This window comes from Rhineura floridana, chromosome 18 (genome assembly GCF_030035675.1).
Source record: "Rhineura floridana isolate rRhiFlo1 chromosome 18, rRhiFlo1.hap2, whole genome shotgun sequence".
Taxonomy (NCBI): Eukaryota; Metazoa; Chordata; class Lepidosauria; order Squamata; family Rhineuridae; genus Rhineura; species Rhineura floridana.
In genome coordinates, this window is record NC_084497.1 from 1,755,647 (window position 1) to 1,780,885 (window position 25,239).

General features: G+C 47.0%; 2 protein-coding genes across 2 annotated transcripts; both read left to right on the forward strand.

The window, feature by feature from the left end:
• The first annotated feature begins 2,429 nt into the window (after positions 1–2,429).
• LOC133372222 (heterogeneous nuclear ribonucleoprotein M-like) lies at positions 2,430–10,931 on the forward strand. Its single transcript, XM_061600511.1, has 3 exons — positions 2,430–2,998; positions 7,011–7,183; positions 10,838–10,931. Exons 1-3 carry the CDS (start codon positions 2,739–2,741, stop codon positions 10,900–10,902), a joined length of 498 nt encoding a protein of 165 aa, XP_061456495.1. The 5' UTR covers positions 2,430–2,738; the 3' UTR covers positions 10,903–10,931.
• Positions 10,932–11,624: 693 nt separating this feature from the next.
• LOC133372220 (heterogeneous nuclear ribonucleoprotein M-like) lies at positions 11,625–24,503 on the forward strand. Its single transcript, XM_061600508.1, has 13 exons — positions 11,625–11,699; positions 11,843–11,936; positions 13,667–13,867; positions 15,634–15,787; positions 16,657–16,706; positions 16,811–16,871; positions 17,416–17,517; positions 19,001–19,045; positions 19,632–19,706; positions 21,065–21,163; positions 22,009–22,787; positions 23,138–23,189; positions 23,797–24,503. The coding sequence occupies exons 1-13, from the start codon at positions 11,671–11,673 to the stop codon at positions 23,958–23,960; spliced, it is 1,905 nt and encodes a 634-aa protein (XP_061456492.1). The 5' UTR covers positions 11,625–11,670; the 3' UTR covers positions 23,961–24,503.
• Positions 24,504–25,239: the final 736 nt, after the last annotated feature.

Here is a 25,239-nt window from a genome sequence, read left to right on the forward strand (position 1 = left end):
ATTCCTGACCCCTCATTCTGTCATGGGAGAGGTGCAGATCCTTCCATGATGGGGAGGACTTCCTATTGCCTGAACCTTGGACATAAATAAGAAGCGCCTGCTGGACTCAACCAAAGGCGGCCCGTCTAGTCCAGCATCCTGTTCTCACAGTGGCCAGTCAGACGCCTCTCCTTGGAAGCCCAAAGGCAGGACCTGGAGAGTTGCTGGCAGCCAGTGTAGACAGTACTGAGTTAGATGGACAGTAGCCAAACTCTGTACAAGGCACCTTCCTGTGTTCCTGGTTTATTCAGAACCATGAGGACTGGAATCTTAAGTGTATTTCTAGGGAGCGGGCCATAGCCCAGTGGCTAGAGCACAAGCAAAAGGTTCCAGGTTTAATCCCCCATCATCTCTAGCCAGAGCTGCAGGAGACCCATAGCTACCTCAGTATTAGGCACTGCCAGATGTTCCTAGGACCCAAGAGACATGCCGTCCTACAGGAGCCAGTGCTTTCCCCCTCCTGCCTCTACTGATACTCTAGCCTTGTGCTAAATCCAGGGTGGATTGCCATCCCCATAGTCTGGGCAGGTTCCCAGTGCCCCCAGGTGCTTGGGATCCAACTACACATTTATTCAGTGTGTTTTTAAAAATCAATTTAAACACACACTTGAAATGCTGTTTCCAGTGTGGTGGCAGCGTATGGAAGGGCCTTTTGTGAACGGCTGGCCCTTGTGAGAATCATCTGGCTTCTACTGGCAACAGACATCCCTGCACTCAGCTCGGTTGAGGCGTTTGCATGCCTAACCTGTAGCGCTCCAGATGTTAGGACTGCCCTTGGCCTTACTGGGTGGGTCTGATGAGAGCAGGAGCCCACCAATGTCTGAAGGGCTACGTAATCTAGTCAAAAAGGGTTGATCTCACCACTTAATGATGTGTAAAGCACAATCCCTAAAACTTTGTGCGAAAATACAGCAGCCCAATGATCCACCCTAAGACAGGGTGATGAACTGCGTAGTCCAGAAAAAGCACACTTCCCTTTGCCTCAAAAGGCAATTCTACCTGGAATTGGCTTTCGTTGCTTTGAAACGAGGGTGGCTTTTGGGTTCATGGGAGATGCTGAAGGAAAGGGTATTCCAAAATCTGGGAGAGACTTAAGTCACATCCATAAGTTTAAAGCACTCTTTTTGTACCATTTGTAACAGCCATGGCTTCCCCTGAGGAATCCTGGGAACTGTCATTTGTTAAATGTGCTGGGAATTGTAGCTCGGGGGGAGGTTTCCTCCTAACTGTATCCTTAGCAAACTACAGTTCCTGTGATGCTTTGGGGGAAGCCATGATCGTTCCAAGTGGTATGCTATGGACTACTCTCAAGTCAATCCCAACTTATGACGACCCTCTGAATAGGGTTTTCATGGTAAGTGGTATTCAGAGGTGGTTTACCATTGTGTTCCTTCCAAGTGGTATAAGAGTGCTTTAAATGTGTGGTGCAGATGTGACCTTAGAACCAGAAAGGGTGAGCATCCCCAGAGAACCCCAGCTGCCCCCATTCCTGTTTTGTGGAGAGCTCCGCTCCTTCGAATAATTAACTTATTTATTAAATGCAGATGCCGCCCTTCCTCCCAAAAGGAGCCCAGGATGGCAAACGGGCTTCCTGTATTCCAGGTGCGGGAAACCGTTGGCCCTCCTGGTGTTGCTGGACCACAGCTCCAAGGAAATATTTTCATCTCCCTTCCTACAAGCTTCATGCGGTTCTCCCCATTTTATTGTCACAACAACCCTGTGAGGTGTGTTAGGCTAGGTAGCAGCCTGTGACTGGTGACTGGATTTTTGTTTGTGTATGCACCCTGGCCTTCTGTAGTTTGGGGAAGGACCACAGCTCAGCAGTACAGCATCTAATTGTGTGCAGAAGGTCCCTGGTTCAATCTCCAGGCAGTGCTGGGAGATCCTGTCTAAAATCTTGGAGAGCTGCTGCCAGCCAGTGTGGATGATACTGAGCAGTAGGGGCAGCTGCTCTGCCTGCAGCAAATCTCTGGTTCAGGCCCTGACAGCTCCAGGTAGGGCTGGGAGGAGTCCAGTCTAAAATAATAATAATTTATTAGATTCGTTAGTTGCTTCTTACTTGAAGGTCTCCAGGCAACTGACAACAGTGATAAAGACAAAGAGAAATGTATCATGCTGCATGGACAAAAGAGGAAGATCTTCAGCAGGTGCGAAGAAGGAAACAGAGAGGGCGCCTGCCTAATATTTAATATATACATTTTAGTACGCAAACGTCAAAGCCAGCATGGACGCAGCAGCACAAAGCCGAATTCAAACCGGGAAAGGGGCGTGGCTTGTTCGTCTCTGCTCGGCATTGGCTGAAGGGTAAAAAGGGGTCCGCCGAGGCGCTGGCGCATGCGCAAAAAGTCGCGCAGTCGAGAGGCTAAGAAAAAGCGACGCGACGGCGCAGGCGCAGTAAGTCGCGGGGCCGAGAGACTGAGAAAATGAAAAAGGTAGTGACGCGGCAGCGGGGACACGAGCCAGGAAATTCGCGCGGGCGAGAGGCTGAGAAGATAATAAAGGGTGACGACGCGGCCGTGACGCATGCGCAATAAGTTGCGCGGGACAGAGGCTGAGAAGAGAAAAAAAAGGTGGCGGCGACGCATGCGCATTAAGCCACCTGGGCGGGAACCTGAGATAAACGTCGGCGGGGCCCATGCGCAGTAAGTCGCGTGAGGCGACAAAATAGAAAAAGCTTTGTGACGCCACGGCGGTGACGCATGCGCAGCCATCCGCTTGAGGAGAGGACCAAGAAGAAGAGGGTGAGGCGACGACGGAGGCGGCGGCGGCGGCAAAAGCGGCGCAGGCGCAGTAAGGAAGGGGAGGACGAGGAGAAAATGGCGGCGGCGGCTGTGGCGACGGCGGGCTCGGCGGTCCCCGAGAGCGGCGCCAAAATGGCGGACGGCGGAGCTTTGGCCGGCGGAGTCGGGATGGCGGCGGCTTCCTCGTCCAACGGGGCTGGCGACGGACTCCCCAAGAGGTACGAGGGAGGCTGTTCCCGGCCCTGCCCGCTTTATTTCCTTTGAAAAGCAGCGTCCCCGCCTTTTAAAAAAAGCGTCAATACACCCCCCCAAAATCAATATAAAAATCAGTAAATTAATTAATTAACGACCCAAGCAGCAGCCGGGTGCGGCCAGCATGTTTTACCCCATTTTTTTAAAAAAAAGTTTACCACAGAGGGGCACCTGCTGCATCCGCGCGGCGTCTCTTACCGCGTTTATTCTTCGTCAGATCAGAGCGCGTGTCGTGTAAGCCGGGTAAGGATGTGTGGAAAATAGGTACACGGGTACGGACACGCACGTGTACACACACACGAATACACACGGACACGCGTGTGTCCAACCCGAGTGAATGGGTCCGCGGGAATTTCAAACGAATACTTACGCAAGAAACGTGTTTCAGGGTTTTATGTTTCTTACAAACATTTCCCAACATAAAAACCAGTGTCCCCTTACAGTAATTGATTTTGAGTTTCAGTGTTTCAAAATGAAATATCATACAGAACGAGATTACGATGTACCGTTTGTAATCCAGTAATATGAGAACATTGCTCAGGCGCCTGAATCCTTCTGCAAGGCACTGCATATACGCATATATCTATATATCTATATTTATATAGATATATATATGCACACACACAAACACACGTAATTGTGATTAAGAAAACAGAGGTTTTTTATTCTACCAGTTTTGGCTTCTGCCTTCATCAGCTGTTAACGTGTATGTGTGTGTATATATTATATATGTATCTGCACACACACGTATATACGCATATATATTTCTTTGCGCGTGTACTAATGTTTCTGCTGTATTTTATGTTAGTCAATAAAAACCTTTAAAAGTTTTGGAGGACGTTGCAGGCAGGGAGGCTTTGTGTCACCCTCGACAGCTCCATTTCACTTTTATTTCCTCCTCCGAGTTCCGACTTATAGAGAGACTTGGAGGATGGTTACCAGAACCAGGGCCTTTTCAGTAGTGGCCCCTGAATTGTGGAATAGTCTTCCCGCTGAGGTGTGCTTGGCGCCGACATTGCTATCTTTTCTGCGCCAAGTTAAAACCTTTCTCTTTGCTCAGGCATTTTAGTTTAATATGTTCAATTTGGTTTTAGATTTGTGGATTTTTATATATATGTTTTTGTATCGATTTATGTGATTTTATTGTATATACTTTCTGTTGTACACCGCCCAGAGAGCTATGCTAGTGGGGCGGTATAAAAATTTAACAAATAAATAAATAAAAGGCATTTTCTCCTCCATTTTTAACATAGGTCTACAATATGCATTTGTGCTCTTTTTTAACATAGTTTACCACACAGAGGAAGCTTCTACGTTCACAGGTGTTTGTTAGATTTATTCTTCATAAAATCAGAGCACGCATGTTGTGAAGCTGGATAAAGTTGTGTGATGTTTTTGTGTTCTTTTCTGTACTTTTACTCTTTTATATTAATAAAATATTTTAACAATCTTTAAAAAAAATAAATTGGAGCGCATGTGAGATTCTCTCTTGACTCTTTCTAGGAATTAATTTTATTTTCTTAAAAGCATTTTTTAAAAATAAAATACTGTATTAAATCTCAAAAGATACCATAGTTATACCAAATAACTGAATATGTACATGTTATGAATGCAGTACGCATACCTGTGCCACAAGTTGTTACATTCATCAATGTCTGTATTTTATGTATATAATGATAATAGTTATTAGTTGCTTTCCTTGACAAGCAACCCAAAGCAACTCATAACAAAAACCCATTAAAATAATACTCACAATACAACCTAAATCAGATCAGTACAAATAAAGACAGGTCTTGGAAGGGCTGCCAGGTTAAAAGAGGCCTAAAGCCCTTCAAATTCAGGGCTGAGTACAATGAAGACCTGACATGCCAAAAGACACCATTGATACTTAAAGCCCTTCAAATTAAGGGCCAAAAGCCCATGTAAAAACGAATTTCCCAGATTCAGACTTGCATGTCCTAAAATTACCTAGAATCAGGTCTGTGTGGTGCCTTCTTAGACTGTAATTGCGAGACTTAAATTCAGCTAGCATAACATAATTTCATAAGAATAGCATCCTTCATATATTTATGTGATGTATTTTTTTCATACATCACAACGCTTGCTAGTCATGCTTGACTCCCATTGATCTATTTTATTTGCTTAAAAGCAAATCCTTGTAGGAAAGGTGGGATATATAGTGAGTTGAATCTCTTTGGATGTAATCTTAATTTTTTAATAATGCTACGATTTACCTTTATTGTTGTTACGTGCCTTCAAGTCAATTACAACTTATGGCGACCCTATGAATCTGCGACCTCCAGTAGCATCTGTTGCAAACCAGATATTGCAAGTTCATGTCTGTGGCTTCCCTTATAGAATCAATCCATCTCTTGTTTGGCCTTCCTCTATTTCTACTCCCTTCTGTTTTTCCCAGCATTATTGTCTTTTCTAGTGAATCATGTCTTCTCATGATGTGTCCAAAGTATGATACCCTCAGTTTCATCATTTTAGCTTCTAGTGATAGTTCTGGTTTAATTTGTTCTAACACCCAATTATTTGTCTTTTTCGCTGTCCATGGTATGCGCAAAGCTCTCCTCCAACGCCACATTTCAAATGAGTTGATTTTTCTCTTACCCGCTTTTTTCACTGCCCAACTTTCAGATCCATACATAGAGGTTGGGAATACCATGGTCTGAATGATCCTGACTTTAGTGTTCAGTGATACATCTCTGCATTTGATGACCTTTTCTAGTTCTCTCATCGCTGCCCTCCCCAGTCCTAGCCTTCTTCTGATTTCTTGACTATTGTCTCCATTTTGATTAATGACTATGCCAAGGTATTGATAATCCTTGACAAATTCAATGTCCTCGTTATCAACTTTAAAGTTACATAAATCTTCTGTTGTCATTACTTCAGTCTTCTTGACTTTCAGCTGCAGTCCTGCTTTTGTGCTTTCCTCTTCAACTTTCAACAGCATTAGTTTCAAATCATAACTAATTACTGTCTGTTTTTAATAAATAGATACACACACACACTTACTCTGAATTGGGATTGGCTGTTTGTAATATTGTGGCCAGAATCATTAGGAACTGTTTTTTTTAAAAAATGAGGCAGGCCATGCCTTCAGATGTATTGCCAGAACTTCTGATCGTCTCTGCTAATGGTTGTTGGCATCGCTAACAATAATGTTTTTTAAAATGCACTACATTGAAACACAGCAGTTTTGACATCTTATACAAGGAGCTGGCATTGGTGCTTAAAGGAGAGGCCTTGGTTCAAATCCTAGGCCAACTACCAAGAACGGTTGGGTGTACTAGGAAACGGAGGGAGGCTTAGGCTGCAGTCGTATACTCACCTGGGAGAAAGCCTTACTTAACTGAATGGGGCTTGCTTCTGAGCAGATATTCATAGGGTTGTGCTATGAATTTATGTTAGCATAGTAGCAAAGTTTTGCTAGAAAGTGTGTGTGTCTGTGAAGCTTTTATTTAAGTGTTTTATGTTGCCCTTGAATCGTATTCCCATGGTGGTTTGGAAAAGAAAGCTGGGGGGAAAAAGAAGTAACCGCTGGAATATCTTTTTGTGTGTAGGACCAAAAGTTTTTCCTCCTCTGATAAAGATACTGTGCTATTGATACTTAAGAGCGTTTGCATTTGCACACAGTGCTAAACTATTGTCTAGTGTCATTACGACAAACCATAGGAGATGTTGGGTTCACATGTGGTCTCTTCCCCCACTCAGCTAATTTTATCTATGGCTGTTGTGGCTGGTGGAAACAAATAAGCTTGCAAACTGTAGCTTAGGAAGCTGGTTTCTTTTCTCTTGCCATAGTTAAGATTAATAACTGTTCAGGGTACTGGAAAGGCACTTTGCAAGCTTTTAGTGGCTTTCTGTTCTAGGGCTGGGCATGCATGGCTTTTGGTGCCGAATGTTGGACAGGATTGGGCCGGGCAGCTTCTAAGGTTCTTTTGACTCTAGAACCCTTTTTTCTCTTTGCAGTGAGGGCGAACGACCAAACCAAAATGAGAAAAGGAAAGAGAAAAGTGCTAAACGGGGAGGAGGGAGTCGCTTTGAGCCTTACGCCAGCCCTTCGAAAAGATACCGAGCCTTCATTACCAACATCCCCTTTGATGTGAAGTGGCAGTACCTCAAAGACTTGGTGAAAGAGAAAGGTAAACAGCTCTGTGTATGTCTGCACTGCATCTTTTTCACCCTTCCCTCTGTCCACCCAGTTTTCTCGTTCCGAAGATGGGAATATGTCAAGAGGTGATTCTGGGTAGCTGTAGCCACATTGAGGAGCCAAGGGTGTTTTTTTTTTTTTCTGAGGGCCAGGCCCTTCTGGCGTTGCATGCTACCTGCTGGGCCTTCACAGGATGCCTCCTGTGTGTGTTCAGGTGTTCGGTATTGTCTAAGAAGGCTTCAGAGGAGAAGAGTCTTTTTAGTCTCTTGGAAGAGGCAAGACTTTTATCACCAGGGCTTGGCATGAGTTTTTTTTTCTTTTTAAAAACCTGGAAATCCTTTTAAAGCCTTTCATGAGTCTGGACAAGTTATCTGATTACTTCTGCGGAGAAGGAAAGCAGCCTTCCTCCTGGTTGATGCAATCTTGCTTTCGTTGTTGACTATCCAGGGCCATTTAAGAGTGACCTCAAAGGAGGGTGGCTTCCCTCCACCGCCTGCCTCTTTTGACTTACCAGCAGAGGCTTGACTGGCTCCTCCGGGGCTAGTCTTAGCCTAGCTCTGTCATTGCCTGGTCGAAAATACCTTTCCAAAGATCTCAAGGCTCTGAAGCAAATTGGCCAACTGCGTGACTCCATCACTTCAATTCAAAACCAGTTTGGTTTACAGTTACCTCTTTCCTCCAAAAAGCCGAAATTGCCAATATAGAATTGGAACCAAATTATAATCTGTTGGTTGCTGAATAATGAGTTCTGGAGCAGGTATTTTGGTGGAGGAAAAACCTTCATCCTCCTTGAGGGCATCTCTTGAAAAGTGTCATAAACTGGGAAAGAAATTTGGGTTATGTGCTTTGAAGCTTAGGGTCCAATGTGTACCTATGGCTTAAAGAGGAGAACGACGGCTAACGTGCTTGTGAGCCCAGGCAAGCAAATGTTGGGTATGTTCCCTAGAAGCAAATGGGGATTGAATGCACAACCCCATTAGGGGTGAATGTGGCCCGTTCACATGTAACATGTTAACACTCACCTCTGTGTGTGTGTTGGTAGCACCAGGGATCTCAGAAGCTTTCAACAGATGGTGGATTCACAGGTGAACTGTCCGGTCCTTATTCCAGCTATGGTTTCGTTACATTGAATGGAACGTTGCTTTGGAACGTGACAGTTCTTGATCTACGCCGTGCATGGAATATTGGTGAATAGGAGTGTCTGTGTGCATAGATGTGTCCCACTGCCAGCACTATGTTGGGCGTGTGCGTTTTGGTCTTTTCTCCAGCTCACCTGGATGCAGAAATCCAACATGAGACTGGTTTTTTCCCCTCTCCACTGTTCTGCTCAGCTGCGTATTACGGCAGGTGCTCCTGGGAGGAACAAAGGAGAAATCTGTTCATTCTCTCTGCAGATAGCTTTGTGTGAAACGTACAGATGAGTGTTCTTGGGTTTCGTGACTGCAGCTCCAATTCGAGTAATTAAAGCTCCCTTTTCAGCCCCATGTGTCAAAATGATTGCTTAAGCAGTCCAAACAAATTGCTTTTGATGCAAGTCACCATAGTTCCAAGGACTTGGGAAATGTGGCTCTTAAAAATGGTTAGAATTATGGGTTTTGTATGTAAGAATTACAGGGCCCCGGGTTCAGGTTTGGGAGCAGCAGATAAAATTGAGATGACAGAGTGCTGTTCCCATCACTCAACAATCGTCGGATGTTTGAAGCCCTTAATTAATGGTAACTCTCCAGAGGGGTCTTGGAGACTTAAGCGTTGTGGTCTGTTCAGATCTCACCTGGTGTGTTTTGGATGCCTCCCTTTGAAATGTTTTAAAACGGTGACATCCCCCCTCCCTCGGTGCAGTCATTTCAGTTTTATCCTTTGTTGGTGAAACTTCATGTTACAGGTGTGTGATACATTATTCCTTTTTTAAAAAGAAAACTTCATACCAGTGTCCTTGATATTCCTCCACCTGAATCAGTCCAGAAAAAGCTGTGACGCATTGATACAATCTTGAAGACATTTTGTGAGGGGTTTGCTTCATGTCTCCCTTGTAGGACGGTGTTTGGAAGGAATAGGCTTCGGGCTTTGAAGTTCAGACGAAGAATTTAAACAGATTACATGCTTTCTAGTGGAAGCTGTGGTGTGTGTTTTTTTTTTTTTTTTTTTTGGTTTTTTTTTTAAAGTTTATTTTAACTCAAGCGTAGCGGAAGTCACAGCAAATGGCAGGAGCCAGAATTGTCGACACCCCCCCCCCCAAAAAAGAGGCACAGAACAAAATCTGTATTGTAAGCCTTGCATCTTGTTGCTGCTTCCCTGTGTTGAAATGCCTTTGTGCCTTGAGTTCATCTAGTCTGTAGGCCAAGGATAATCTTTGTAGGGAGGGAGGTTAACGCCATTGTGTGCTTCAGTGGCTAGAATGTTTGAGGCTGCATGAGAGACACCCAGGAGAAAATTCTCTTCTTAACCCAACCCACACAGCTTTATCAGGTGGCTGGGATGAAGTCTGGACCCATGTGCGCTTTCCTCCTTCTTGGAGGAAAAGTAGGGTACATATGTGAGACAATTGCATACCAGGTGAGGAGGGTGGACTTTGCACGAAGAGAATCCTGGAAGTTTTCAGGGGCAACTTGGGAGTAGAATGAAGCTGCCTTGGTTCTCTCTCGAACAGACTGTAAGCCTCCCTGTGAGGAAAGGCTACAACATCTGAGGCTTTTTAGTTTGGAGAAAAGGCGAGCAAGAGGTGACGTGATAGAGATGTATAAGTCATGTGTGGTATGGAGAAAGTAGGTAGAGAAACGTGTTTTTCCTCTCGTGTAACACTAGAGCTTGCAGACGTCCAAGGAAGCTGAATGTTGGAAGGTTCAGGACAGACGAAAGGAAGGATTTCTTCACACAGTGCTCCTCACAAAGGGATGGCTACCAACTTGGATGGTGATATGGCCAGCAGTGGCTAATAACCCTGATGGCTATACTCTGCCTCCACTTTGCTAGAGACTGCAGGAGGGGAGAGTTGCTCTTGTGCTCAAGTCCTGCTTGTGGGCTTCCCAGAAGAGGCATCTGCTTGGCCACTGAGAGAACAGGGTTCTAGGCTAGATGAGCCACTGGCTTTATCCACCAGGCTCTTCTTATGATCTTCTGTTTTTAAGCTTTCATTGATTTCAAGGTTTCTGCTAAAGAGCGGGTGAAAATGGCGAAGCAGGGTTTCCGTCTCTTGGTGTGCCCTCCATGATGAGTGCATGGTGCTGGGGCTTAAAGTGGCCTTCCACTGTGCAGAAAGGAGCCTGATGTAGGCCCTGTTCTTTTTCTAGATTGCACATAAAGGATTCTGCTAAAGAGCGGGTGAAAATTGTCCATGCAGGGTGTCCCTCTCTTGGTGTTCCCTCAGCGATGAGTGGGCATCAGAAGACACAGAGGCACTGAAAAGTGGGAGCGGCTTTCATGGGAATTAACCTGGCAAGGGGAAATCAAGGATACCTGTCCAACTCTGGTTCAAATGTATCGCCCACCTGTAATGCCAAGTTGTGGCGGATTAGCCAACGTGGAGTGCTCTTGGGCTTTCTAATAAGGCAGAGGCTCCAATATAAGGTTGTTGACGATTGTTCTAAATCCCCCTTGTTTTCTTGGCTTTCTCCCTTGGTCTATGTACCGTCTGGAATCTCATTTGTAGTTGGTGAGGTAACATACGTGGAGCTCTTAATGGACGCTGAAGGAAAGTCAAGGGTAAGTCTTTGAGAGCATTTCTTCCGTGGATTTTTACTACATGACCAAAAAAAAATGTAACTGTTATGGTGGAGTGGAAGCAAATGAACTTGGGGTATTTAGTGTGTACGTACAGTGGTTCTAGCGTCGGCGCTGCCCCAGAGGTGCTTGGAGGGGGAGGGAGGAGGGGGAAATGGGGCTTGGTGGGCCCAGCAGAAGTCCCCCCGCCGTGCAGGCCTTTGGTGTTTGGCTGTATGACTTTGTCTACTTTTTTCACTGGTACATTAATGTCCAAAACTTAGCTTAAATGTTTTCGTGGTTCTTTGTTGCTGACCTTTTGTAAAGCTCGGTGTGGAAGAGAGGTTGCATAAATGTCAGAACGCCATGGCAGTCTGTGTCTAAATGTAAAAAAAGAGAAGAAGACTAAGATAGCTGTTGTAGGCGTCTATTGCTGTTCAGTTCAGTGGAAGAATGTTTTAGAATCTTCCCTGAAGGCTGATTTTTCTGGGGTTAGAGTGGCTAGAGGTTTGATGTCCTAGAGGCAAGTAGGAGCTAGAAGAGTGAAGTCTCTGAGAGAAGTTGGAGTCTGTGTTCTGCATATTACTCCTTTGCGTCAACCCTAGCCATGTGGGAGTAGCTTTCAGAAGGCAGGCAAACAGTTCTGCTGTTGGTTAAAAGAGCAAAATCTTGACCTTAGTGATTGCAAAGACAAACACGTATCCTTTTTAAATATCTTAAGATAATTTGGGATTTAGCTCATTACTGACCTGTTTTTTTTTTCTCCCCCCCATCCCACTCGACATGAAATTTCCACGCCAACAGGGATGCGCGTAAGTAGCTGCATCTTACTTTGTTTATTTATTGAGTTCATATCCCCCCCTTCCTCTGAAGGAACCTGATCTTTGGAACTGGGAGTGAGAAGCAAACCTACTTTTTGTGATTCAGCTTGTGTGTTTTTTTATTTTGCCTGCAGTGTTGTTGAATTCAAGATGGAAGAGAGCATGAAGAAGGCTGTGGAGGTCCTCAACAAGCACAGCCTGAGCGGGAGGCCCCTGAAAGTGAAGGAGGTAAGCCTGTGGAGGCTGTAGCTTCCTGCATCTCTCTCTCTTCCCCCCCCCATTTGCTTACATCCATAAGGCAACAAAGTGAAGGAGGGGTCCCCCCCCCCACAAAAACACAGAAATCCAGTGCCACAGGCTAATTCTCACTGAGGGTCATATCACTTTCTTTCTTTCTTTCTTTCTTTCTTTCTTTCTTTCTTTCTTTCTTTCTTTCTTTCTTTCTTTCTTTCTTTCTTTCTTTCTTTCTTTTATTAGTTGCTTGCTACCTGAAGGTCCCCAAGCGACTTAAAACATAATTAAAAGCCAAAATAATATATCATACATAAAACAAAAATAAAGCAAAACAATCACCACCACCACTCGTATAGCCACAGAAAACTTTGGCAGTACACTAATATGACAACATCTTTTCAGTCATATCAGATGCCTGTGGGGAAAAAGCTTAGTCTTTACCTGGCAGCGAAAAGATTTAAATGCAGGCTCCAGGGAGCATATTCCACAGACGGGGGAGCCACAACTGAAAAGACCTTTTCCCTGCCAGGGATTGAGGTCTTGCATGATGGAATGCTCTTCCATACATAGGAAATGAGTACGAAGGCTGGGCTCTGGAATGTTTCCCCAACATCCAGTTTCCTTGTGCCAGGGATCTGTTTTTGTGATGAGGAACGCATGGCAGCCGTGCAAGTTGTCTTCTCCCTCTTCCTGTGTGGTCTGCCATCGCATTGAGAACTACATCATGGCTGTAATCAATCCTCCTTGGGGTGGAGGGAGGGGGGGGTCAATTTTGTTACCATGGGCTTTTTTCCTCCTGACCAAGGATGGGGAGCATCTCTGACGTTGCTGGACTCCAGGCGTTCATTAGCCCCAGCCGGCAGAACAGCCAGTGGTCAGCAGTGATGGGATTTGGGAGTCCAGGAACACCTGGGCGGCCACACATGTTCTCCAGCCCTGCTCTGGACCGTCAGAGGTTGACACGCGAGTCAAACTGAAAGCTGGCTTCTTGCCTTCCGGGTCAAAGAGGGTCATTCCCCTTCCTCCCCTTAGGTCCGGTGTGGGGGACCTCTGGCCCTCCAGATGTTGCTGAGCCACAGCTCCCCGCCACCCCAACAAGCACGGCCAATGGCCAGGGAGAATGATGGGAGTTGTAGTTCAGCAGCATCTGAAGGGCCAGAGGTTCCCCGCACCTGCCTTAGGTTAAACCGGTACGGTCATCTCATCTCTTACAGTGAGCCAAGCCACAAGCTTGAGGGCCAATTGGATTAGTTGCTTAAAGAAATCCCACCTGCTTGTGCCAGTTGCATCATATGCAAGTTTTATCATTTTGACCTATGGTGATGAGCGTGTGGCCTTCCTGACAAGAGAGAGTAGTGGTTGTACCCTCTGGGGCGCTTCCCATGACTTTGGATGTGGCCAGAATACTTCCTGACTTCACCAGAGCGTTATGATGTAAAACGTCACAAGCCTGGGCTCAGCCCCTTTTTGCAGTGCCTCCCCCACTTGTAAATGACTGCAGTAAAGTCATTAATGTCACCACCACCCATTGAGCAGTAGGCCACTTGCCTTGAGCACGCAGGGGAAATACACCCTAGGACTGCAGCTAAACAGCCAGGGCTAGGCGGCCACACTCTGGGCAAGGGCTTTCCTGGCCTGAGCTGCGTGTCCCCACTGTGTCTTGGATGCCTTGCTGTTCTGCAGGAGGAGAGCTTGCTGAAACGGTTCCCCCTTTTCTGTCCCAGGATCCTGACGGAGAGCATGTGAGGAGAGCTGTTCAGAAGGCCATGGCTGCATCTGGCGGTGGGATGGGGATCGGGCCTGGCCCCGGTGGCCCTGGGATGATCAACATCCCTCCCAGCATCCTCAATAACCCAAACATTCCCAACGAGATCATCCACGCCCTGCAGGCTGGCAGGCTCGGAAGCACGGTCTTTGTGGCCAACGTAAGTGCTTGTGGCCGGCATAAACAGGCCCTCCTCTCACCCCTACCCCCTTACGTGTTGTAGACAGTGTTGTCAAACCTGATAGCATGTTGTCGTTGCCATTTGTAAGACGTGTATAACATAGCTCCACCTATCGTCCAAAGGCAAGAATGTTTTGAAGTCAAGACTAGGGGCATCAGGCCCCTCCCAGTCTCCAGTTCATTCTTGCCTTTCCCTCAACACTAACAAAAACAAATATTTCATACTGTAAAAACAAAACAGTACAACAACACCACTCACGTAACAGCCACAGGAAGCTTTGGCAGCATACCAACAACAGAAAATGACATCTCAGCCTATCAAACGCTTGGGGGGGAAAGGTAAGTTTGTTCCAGGCCTTCTTCAGGACCAAGGAGTCAGACGATTTCACGCGTGCGCAGGGATGTGTTAATGGGATGTTTACCAATTTTTTTAGTTGTTAGTTCAACAAAATTTATATACCACTTGATTGTAAAACAACAACTGCCTAAGCCAGGCGTGTAGGAACCTTTGGCCCTCCACTTGTTGCTGAACAGCAACTCCCATCAGCCCTAGCAAGCATGACCCTAATGGCCAGGGATGATGGGAGTTGTAGTTCAGCAACAAGTGGAGGGCCAAAGGTTCCCCCACCGTTGCTTTACACAGCTTTCAAACATAGTAAAATTAACAATAAAAGCAGTTATGAACAAGTAATTTAAAACGTTTACAAGATAATTTAAATTTAACAGTGAGCTAAAAAGATTAAAGATGTGCTGCTGCTTTCATGTCCCTCCTTTCCTCCCAGGAGCTTAAGGTGGCATATGTGCTTCTTCCCTTTCTCCCCCCCCCAATTGGTTTATATCCAGGAGCGTTTGTGTCTGGTTACAAATGGGCCTGACCAAAGGCCTCTTCCTGCAGCCTTGACCGTTTCCTTGTAGGACTGTTTTCTGGGCGCATGGATCAAGGGAGGTAGAACAGTGAGGGGCTGAGATTGTGGTTCTGTTGGAAGGCAGGAAGGGAGGGGTCCTCCCAAAGCAGGTAGCAAAGGCGGCATTTCCCACCTCCCGTAGAAGGCAGGGCAAGGCAAGGTCAGGCTTGTCTTAGCAGAAAGAGCGCAAAGTTCACAGGGGATTATGTTTAACTTGCTCCCGGCATGCAAGCAGGTCTTGTGGATGGTTCAACACAGGTCAGTTTCATGTGCATGCTGTGCAGTGGTTCAATGTGTTTGGAGATCTTTCTGGATTGAAGTGAGAGTGGCTCAGGCAGAACCATTTGCAAGACCGTATCCCAGTCTGCATCTGTGTTGGAATTGCTCTTTAAGATGTTTTTAAAGCTTTTTCAAAAAAGATGTTTTTAAAGATGTTAGGTTTTAATATATTTTAATATCTGTTTTTATGATGTTTTGCAGTGTTTTTAGTGTTTGCCACCCTGGTCTCCTACTGGGAGGAAGAGCGGGGTGTAAATTTCATTAATAATAATAAAAGATGCATTCATCATGGGCCAATCCACCCAAAATGGATTTCTCAGACTAACCCTGTATGGTGAAGTGGTTAAGGTGCTGGACTACGACCAGGGGGACCAGGGTTCGAATCCCCACACAGCCACAAAGCTCACTGGGTGACCTTGGACCAGTCACTGCCTCTCAGCCACCTCTGAATACTGCTTACCAAGAAAACCATGTCCCCCTCCCCATCTTAAATGTTAACAGTGCGGCCCTTTTCCGCTGTTGCTTCTTAAGCAACGTGTTCTGTCTTCCTTCCTTCCTTCAGCTGGATTACAAAGTCGGCTGGAAGAAGCTGAAGGAGGTGTTCAGCATGGCAGGCGTGGTTGTCCGCGCAGACATCCTAGAAGACAAGGATGGCAAAAGCCGGGGGATTGGCACAGTGACTTTTGAGCAGGCCATTGAAGCCGTCCAGGCCATTTGTATCTTTTGTTGGGGGCTGTTCTGGAGCAGTAGCTAAGATGGGATTCTGACGGCTTGGTTGGGGTGTGATAGCCGGTGGGGAGGGCACAAATGGCAGAACTCTTGCATGTACACCCAGGCTTCTTCCTAGACAAGTTGGTGGTTTTCCCTCTGTATCCCATGTCCTATCTGTAACTGCCTCCCTGGGCTCCTGCTGGGAAGAAGGGCGGGATATAAATCAAATAGTAAACAAACAAACAAACTGTACTAAGGCAGGGGTGGGGGGGATATTTTCTGGCTGCTGGGCTGGATCCTTTTTCTCCCAACCCCTGGTTAATATTATTCAGAAAGCTTACTTAAATGCTTGCGGGGGGGGGGGGCAGAAATGACTTCACTAGACACCTGCAGGTCAATAGGGAGGGGGCCTTTCTGATCTCATCCAGAAGGGAGTTCTGCAGATTTGGGCCTTCAATCAATGGTTTTATGGTGCTGACAAACACCAGATCTAAGATGTTTATTGTGCAGTCTGGCAATATTAGGTTTAATTTGGTGCTGGTTTTCCAGGGGGCCCATGTTAAAATCGTGCACGTTCAAGAGGGCTTGTTTTAAATTCTACTGGATCCAGCGTGGATAGTGGAGGGGGAACCCACTCGCAAAACTCACATGAGCCCAAAGAGGTTGGGGTAGACTCCTGCTTTGATTGTCTTTTTTAAAAAACAATTCACACTGAGCAGGTGTAATGTGGAAATTCTCCTGAGCCAACTGTCGGCTGGGGAAGAGAGGTGGGATCTGATCAGAGCAGAGGAAATGTGGCCAGGTGCTTGCAGCGACGTCTCTTCAGGCCTCCGTTGGGAAAATTGTGATTGGTGCTCCTTGACCCAGACGTCAGCTATGTTCAACGGGCAGCTGCTGTTTGATAGGCCGATGCATGTGAAGATGGTGAGTAAAGCAAGAGCAGTCACAGTAAAGTCTGCATGCCTCTCCCCGCTCCCCCCCCCCTTTTTTTTTTGGCTGTGTATTGATATTGCCACCTAATATTTCAGGATGAGCGAGCCTTGCCAAAAGGGGACTTCTTCCCTCCGGAGCGGCCCCAGCAGCTTCCTCGTAAGTATCCCGATAAGCAACACAAAAGGCCTCTGTTGCCTTGCGTTGCGAGGAGCAGCTGGCGCACAGGCCTGCTTGTGGAGCGCTGCGTCATTCCTGCCGTCACGTTCTAGGGAAATCTGTCGGCTGTTCTGCTGCTGAAAATTGGATAGATTGCTAGCAACAGTGGGAGGTTACGCTCAGCTCCCTGGGCATGTGGATATTAGCATGCTAACGGTTTTCCAGTGCCTTGATCCCCCGCACCTTAAATTTGTAAACATTGGGTTAGAGCAGCATTAGGGAATGCAGTTGAATTCTGCAAAATGCAAATTGTAATATGGTAAAAGAAGCAACAAAAAATACAATTTAAAAATCAGGCACCATCTAGCACGGCGTGTCAACGTTGCTGCAACAGGCAGAAAAACCATGCAGTGGTTTGCCAAGACCAAGCAGTTGTCAAGTGCTCTGGGGGGAAGAGAATTTGGGAGCCACTGATCTAGAACTCGCTCTGCTGCTGAAGGCTTAACTTGATACTGACTGCTGGTTTTTCCACTTTCTTTTTCAGATGGACTTGGAGGGATTGGCATGGGGCTGGGGCCAGGAGGGATACCTATTGATGCGAACCATTTGAACAAGGGGCTGGCAATGGGCAACCTGGGACCTGGAGGTGAGTGGGGGGCCATGGCTGGGCTCTTTCCCCTGCTGTGTCTCCCCCAGCGTTTGTCCTGCTTCTAGATCTTGTGACTTCTGTCCCCGCCTCTGCTTTAAGGCTCTCTCATCCTCAGCATGATTCTGAATGCATGTAAGAGTTGGAAGTGCCTGGGCCATTTGTGCTTGGTTGGCAGACGTGGCTTGGTGGAAAGCTGACATGCTTTGTTTTTTAACCAGAAAAAAGACCTGAAAGTTGTACTGTCTTGAATTATTTATTTATTTAAAAAGTTTATATCCCGCTTCAGTTCCAAAGAATTCTAAGCGGCAAAAACAATAACATAATATAAACACCTTATACAATATATAAAATCAATTATCTCTCTCATTATAAATTAAAAGCTAAAAATTACCACTGAAAAACCTTGCAGAAGGAAACTGCGGCAGGCAGTAGAACACTGGGGCTTTTTATTTGGTCTCTGTGCCTTCTGACACTTGAATTTTAGTCTGCAGTCATGGCGAGGCTTCTTATTTGAAGTAAGAGGTGAAATCTTCTGGATTTCAGCACAGGCAGAAGAACTCTAGTGTATGTGTGGTTGTAGAATGTAACCACCTGATCCAAGCTTGGGGAGGACCAGCCCAGTGGGTGCTGTGGTGCCTGTGAAGGTCTTAATTGGTGCCCACAGGAAGGGGTCCCAGACTCTGAGCGTTCACTTTAAAAAAAAAGTAAGTCTTTGGCTGTCCTGGAAAGAAAGTTGTGGAGTAAAATATCCAGGTACCCTTCTAAGGAGTGCCTGTGAAATGAGCCAGCCTGGTTGCTCCTTCCTGTCAAGTGTTTTTAGCCGATGAGTGAAGTCAGAGCTGTGATTGATAAGGGATTTGTTAGGACACCAGGCAGTAGGAATCCTTTCCCTTTTTGTGCCCCTTTCTTGTTATGTAGTAGCCCTTGGAATGTAAGCCGAAAGGCAGTGGTGGAGAACCAGTGGCCTTTCAGGTGTTGTTAGATTCCAGCTCCAGCCAGCTTGGCCAGTAGTAAGGGATGATGGGAATTGTAGTCCAGTAACATCTGGAGAGTACCAGCTTGGGGAAGGTGTGGATGGAACTGCGAGTGAAAAACAAAAAGCAAGCAACACTCTGCATTCCTGCTCTCATATTGTCAACGCACCGAAAATGTTTTTGAAGCACTTCCTCACACGGCGTGTAGTCGGCGTAGGTGTGGCAGTGGCCCCTGCCTTTAAAAGGGGGAGAGACGAAACATGCGGAGGGTGGCCGCATGGCAGCCTCTGGGATCAAGAGGCATTAAGGCTCCAAATACCAACTCCTATTGAGCAACACTGCTGCCCTCAGGTCCTGTGTGTGGGCTTTCTCAAGAAGCCTTTTTTTGGCCAGGGTGGGAGAAGGCTGGGCTAGCTAAGACTTTTGGCCTGATTAAGCAGCACTGCTCTTGGGATCTGATTTCCACACTTATGTAATTCCTTTTTTCTTTTTTTTCTTTTTTTAAGGAATGGGCATAGAAGGCTTGGGCTTTGGAATGAACAAAATGGGAGGTGAGTACTGGATCCGGGGCTGTTGTACAGTGGCAGGTGTGTAGTAGGGAACGCGCAGACTCTACAAAGTAGCTTCCTCTGCCAGGAAGTTCCAGCCTGTTCCGCAGTACTTTTATTTCATTTTAAATTTAATTTAATTTCTTGCCTTGGGGCAAGATGGTTCTTCGGACGCCTCTATGGTAGCAGTTAAGGACAGGAAGGGGCCCCACTATTTAGGCTCTAGACCTGCGGGCAAGGACTGTCTTGTCTTAACTGACTGTATATGAGCCACTAGGGGGAACCTTTTTGGCTGAAGAGTGGTGGGGTACAAGTGCAATAAATAAAACTGGAAAAGTGGGACATTTATTTATTTATTGCCTTTCTGTCCTGCTTTTGCAGAGTAGATCAGGTGAGTGGTTGACTTGACCTGGAGCAAAACTTGAAAGTCCAAGCCCTCCATAGCAGGGTTGTCTATGAGGAGCAAGGGGAGTCTGAAATAGGGCCTTCTGCCCTCGCCTGCAATCCTAGAGATGGGTCAGCTGGCAGGGGCGAGGGATCACACAAACTTGTTAACCATGACTCTTTTTTTTTTAATTTAATATTTCAGGGATAGAAGGTCCTTTCAGTGGAATGGAGAGCTTGGGCCGTTTTCCTTCTGGGATGAACCTGGGCAGGATGACCGGTGAGCTCCAAAAACAGCCTGGTGCTTAATCAGGGCGTGGGAAGGAGAGGGGGGTTGGCAATGCTTTTCGAGTCTAGAGAATCCAGAAGATCTCAGGATAGCCTGTCTCTAGCATCCTTGTACACTTTGACTCCCTCTCTCTGCTTTATCCTGCATGATGGGGGTGGAGGAATGTGTGGGACCCTCCAGATGTTGATGGGCTGCAGATCCCATCATCCCTGAACCTTTTGGCCTTGTTGGCTGAGGCTGATGGGAGCTGAGAGTCGCAACAACGTCTAATGGGCCCCACAGGTTTTCCATCTGTGCTTGCATGCTTCTGAATTGTCGGGTGACAACAGAGTAGAACTGTGGTCTCCATGAGGACTTCCCAGAGGCATTGGGCTGGCTACTGCTGAGAAGAGGCACACTAGGCACATCTTTGATCTGGCAGGACTCTGAGACCACTTTCACACCGTACATTTACTCCACTTTAAACAATCGTGGGTTCTCCCAAAGAGTCCTAGGAAGTGTAGTTTGTGAAGGGTGCTGAGAGTTGCTAGGAGATTCCCAGAGTTCCCTGGGGAGAGGGACTGACTGTTAAATCACCTTGGGCATGGTTGCTCGGTGAGAATAGGAGTCTCCTGACATCTGTCAGCATCCTTCACAAACTGCATTTCCCAGGATTCTTTGGAGGAAGCCATGATTGTTTAAAGTGGAATAAATGTATGTCATGAATGTGGCCTTATTCATCGCTTCTTTAAAAACATTCTCAAAGCCACTTATCAATAAAAACACACAATACAGTGTTATCACATGCATTGTTTAAAACCAATGTCTCAGATAAATAAATATATATATATATATACACACAGTAATCAAAGACAGAAAAAAATACACTCCCCCATTTGCACCTAGATGAACGCAGGAATAGAAGCAGTCCCCCCCCCCCCAAAAAAAGCACAACACTATTCGTGGCCTCAAAGCCTGGGAGAACAGAAATGCTTTTGTTGTCTGAGTTTCCCTGGGGTGATATTAGGCCATGAGTGTTAAATCTTCTGACTGTGGAGGTTCCATCTTTGAGTAGTGGATATTTATTTATTTATAAAAGTGTTTATATACCCTCCTCTTGTGAAACATTAGAGCAGTGTACAGGAACATTAAAAAAACCACAACCCTCTACAAGCAGTACAGAACAATAATTAAAATGGCTGGCGTGGGGTGGAGGGAGGCCATTGCCTGCTTGCTCATCTTGGCCTCAACCAGCAAGGGCGCTTAAGTTCTCTGCACGGAAAGGGCAGTGGGAAGCAAGGTTTCCTTTGCCTGCTGCGGGCTTTGTGTAGTCCATCCTGGCAGAGGACTTAAACTCGCTTCATTTTCAGAAATGGACCGTGCGATCGGAGGTGGATTTGAAAGAGACTTCCCAAGGAACGACATGGGAATGCCTCGTAGTTTTGGAGACACCCTGGATAGGGGAATAGGTAAGCAGGGCTCTCTCTGTGTTGTCCCCCAGGCTTGCTCTGGGCTCCCCTCTTTTACAGCAGGACAGCCATGACAACGCTAGAGGGTGTCGTGTATGGAGTACATGTGTGTGTGTTGCAATTGGAACAGCAACTGCCAGCATCCTCCTCTGTTTTCAAGAGGCCCTTTCTGTTGCAACACACGGGTTACAGAATTCCTTCCCAAAGGTGGCGACACCAGCCCCACATCTGATGTTGCTGAGACAGGCATCAAAGATATTCTTAATCCGCATGATTCTAGTAGCTTTTAGTATATGATACAAGGTTTTTAACTTTTGATCTTAAATGTTTTAGCTTCAATTTTTAATTACTTGACGCTTGGTTTTGCTCTTTACATTAAACCACTTTAGGGATCCTTGTTAACGGTGGTATTAAAAAAATGTCTTCATAACTGCAGCCTTTTGCCAGCACACCCACTTTTGCAAGCTGCATCTGCAAAGCTACCAGCCACGATGGCTGTGCTCTGCCTCCACAGTCAGAGGCAGCATGGCTCTGCGTACAAGTTGCTGGAACCCGCAGGAGGGGAGAGTTGCTCCTGCTCTGAGTTCCTGCTCGTGGGCTTCCCCTGCTGGGCGTCTGGTTGGCCACTGGGAGGACAGGAGGCTGGACTAGATGCGCCCCCTTTGGCCAGGCTCGTCTTATGTTCTTGCCATTAAAAACAATACCGGTAATCATTCGTGTGACTGGCTAGGAGAGCTGGTGGTGAACCCTGACAAGTGCCTGGGTGGCTTTTGCTAGTGCTTGGCAGGGCTGGGCCTGCCTTGCCCTTGCTGACGCCTGCGTCCTCTTCTCTCTCCCCCTTCCAGGTGGTGGCGGAGGAGCCAGCATCCCCACAATGGACAGGATGGCCCCCGGGCTTGACCGCATGGCCACTGGCATCGATAGGCTCCCCTCAGGCATGGGGCATGGCATAGAAAGGGTGGGCTCAGAGATGGACAGGATGGGGCTGGTGCTGGACCGCATGGGCTCCAGCGTGGACAGGATGGGGTCTGGCATCGACCGGATGGCTCCCCTCGGGATAGACCACCTGGCATCCAGCATTGACCGGATGGGCTCTGGGATAGACCGGATGGGGACAGGAATGGATAGGATGGGGACCGGGCTTGGGTTTGGCATCGACCGCATGGGCTCAGCCATTGACCGTGTCGGCACCACCATGGACCGCATGGGCACCGGGGTTGACCGCATGGGCAGCGGCATGGATAGAATGGGCCTGGGCATGGACCGCATGGTCCCTGCGGGGATGGGCCCTGTGATGGATAGGATGCCTGCAGGGCTCGACCGCCTCGGGGCGGCCTCCATCGACAGGATAGGTCTGGACCGCATTGCGGCCACGAACATGGACAGGATGGGGCTGGACCGCATGGGGGCTGCTGTTGCTGCCAGCAGCATGGACAGGATGGGGCCAGGCATGGGGGCAGGGCTAGATAGGATGGGGCTTGCCATGGGGAGCACCTTCGAGAGGACGATGGAGATAGACAGGGGGAACTTCGCCGCCGGAAGCTTCGCTGGTGCCCTTGGGACTGGAGGTCCTGCTGCTGCCGCTGGTGTGGCCAGGAAGGCTTGCCAGATTTTTGTGAGAAATGTGAGTTGGGGCAAGATGCAAGGAATGGGATTTCTTTTGAAGAGGCTGGTGCTCCAAATAAACGTTCTCTCCCTCTCTCTCCCCCCCCCAAAAAAACACAACTCACCCTGTCCAGGATCAGAACTAGATAGGCAGGATCTGGTGGAGAAGTTATCATAGGCTCAAACCCTCCGTAGTATTTGTGGCTGGGTGTAGCGTGGGTCTTGGGTAGTATGTTGAGACGATGTCTCCTAGCAAGTAGCAGGGGGCTGGCTTCTGGTGGGAGGTTGTGGAGGGCGCCCTGTGGTGTGCTCGATAACTGACAAGCCTGTTGATGACATTGCTGTTGCTTGCTTGTTGGTTCTTTCCAGCTTCCTTTTGACTTCACATGGAAAATGCTGAAAGACAAGTTCAACGAGTGTGGTGAGTAAATTAATTGAGGATTGGCCCAGGATTGTCCAAAGAACGAGGGAACTGTGCAGAATCCCTTGAGCGGGGAAGGGCCAGGCTTTTGCTCAAAGCTTTGCCCTGCCTCTGTTGATAAATCGGCAGGCTGCCTTGTCTGTTGATAGTGCCGCTTGCCGTCATACTACTCGAGCATTTGAGGAGATCCATTTGGTCGTACTCTTTGGCCAAAAAGCAGGGCCACCCACCTGTCAGCATCTCCTTACTGCACCGCCCTTCCAGGCTGGCTTATGGACTTGAATTAAAGCAATCCCGTGAAAGCCAGTATTCAAATAACATTTTGTTTGTTTATTTAATTTATATCCCACTCTTCCTCCTGAACGAGCCCGGGTTGCAGCCACGTCAGCAAAACAGAACAAAGGCATCCTAAAAAGTTAATAGCTTTAGAAACGCATTATTTCAGACCGGTGCCAACCAGGCAGCCCCCGGTGACATGATGGCTGATATAATTCTGCAAAAACCAGCAGTACAGATGATGAATAAGGCACAGCTAGCTGATAAGGCATGTACTAGTAAAGTTTCGGGCAGAGAAGAAGGACTTTGCTAAGCAAGAATTCTCCTGCAGGTCACGTTCTGTATGCAGATATCAAGATGGAGAACGGCAAGTCCAAAGGGTGTGGCGTGGTCCGCTTTGAATCCCCCGATGTTGCTGAGAGAGCCTGCCGCATGATGAATGGGATCCAGCTTCGTGGCAGGGAGATCGATGTGCGGATTGATAGAAATGCTTAATTTTTGGCTTTTTTAAATACAAAGGGGAAATAGCTTGGGGTTTGTACTTGTTGAGACTTCTTTTTTAATTTGCTTGGATGTGGAGATGGTAAGACAACTCGGTTGCTTAACTCGGTTGCTTTCTGGAGTAATTTTAATTCCTTTTTTATAGGGTTTTTTTCCATTTTACTGTCTTGTTTTGTTTTTTGCATTGAAACTGTTTAAACATGCACAATCTTGGTAGTGGCGTCACCTTGTCGAATTTAAGGATGTATCACAGTGTGTCTTCGGTAGATAAATGCCAGTGACTGAGGGGCTTCCAATCGTGTACCCACCCTTTTGCTGGTTAGGGAACCTCTTGGAGGGAAACATCTTTTGAAGAGAGCAGGTAGTGCTGAATAACTGTGTGTGTGTTTCTCCTGTGGAAAATAGTTGATCTGGAAATCCTATGAATGTCTGGACTGAAATGTTTTGGGGAAACGTACAGTTGGAAAACGAGTCAAACCAAAACCCACATGTCTTGTATGAAGTCTATATTAAAAGTGTTTTTGTGTGGCTTACCTAGTCCCGTATTGATGGTCATTGTGTATTTTGGAAAACTGATTTGTGGGGGACGGTTTGTGCCAAACAACGGGAGTTCCCAACAGGGTTGTTTTTAACCTCCGCTCCTTATGGCTTTTAAGCTTCCCTGTTGCATTTGTACAGGTGGAAAGCGTCCAGTCAGACCCACACATCTTTGGTCTTGCTGCTGCAAGTGCTATTTCTTAGTGGCACTATGATCCCTATTGTAAGTATGTTGAGAAGGTGAGAAACTTCGGATACAGAGACTTCAGAGCGTGGATGAGGAACCTGTGGTCCTCCAGATGTTGCTGGGACTGCAACCCCCATCGTCCCTGACCGTCGGCCAGGCTAGCTAGAGCTGATGAGAGCTGGAGTCCAACATGTGGAGGCTCATGGGTTCTCCATTCCTGCTTTAGCGCTATAAAATGTGCAGCCAGGCAATCTAAGCAGCCGCAGAAGGACAGGGATGGGAGAACATGTGGCCCTTCAAATGCTGTTGGACTCCTAGGACTTTCCTCAGCCCTAGCCAACAGGGCTAATGATTGCACGTTCCCCATCCTTCCTTAAAGAATGAAACGTTGATGCCAAACTGATACACAGGAGGATGAAGAACTGGTAACACAGAGACGTTAGTCACTCTAGCCGCCTTTCCCAACCAGTGTGCCTCCAGATGTTGGACCACAATTCCCATCAGCCTCAGCTAGCATTGCCAATGGTCAGGAAGGTGGGAGTTGTAGTC

What these genes read in the sequence shown, in the direction of transcription:
- LOC133372220 (XM_061600508.1), top strand. Translation starts at nt 11,671, where the DNA reads ATGAAATTTCCACGCCAACAGGGATGCGC. An exon ending in GGCCCCTGAAAGTGAAGGAG is followed by an intron (nt 11,937 to 13,666) that starts GTAAGCCTGTGG and finishes TTTCTGTCCCAG; the next exon opens with GATCCTGACGGAGAGCATGT. An exon ending in TGGAATGAACAAAATGGGAG is followed by an intron (nt 19,046 to 19,631) that starts GTGAGTACTGGA and finishes TTAATATTTCAG; the next exon opens with GGATAGAAGGTCCTTTCAGT.
- LOC133372222 (XM_061600511.1), top strand. Translation starts at nt 2,739, where the DNA reads ATGCGCAGCCATCCGCTTGAGGAGAGGACCAAGAAGAAGAGGGTGAGG. An exon ending in GGCGACGGACTCCCCAAGAG is followed by an intron (nt 2,999 to 7,010) that starts GTACGAGGGAGG and finishes TTCTCTTTGCAG; the next exon opens with TGAGGGCGAACGACCAAACC. An exon ending in AGACTTGGTGAAAGAGAAAG is followed by an intron (nt 7,184 to 10,837) that starts GTAAACAGCTCT and finishes TCTCATTTGTAG; the next exon opens with TTGGTGAGGTAACATACGTG.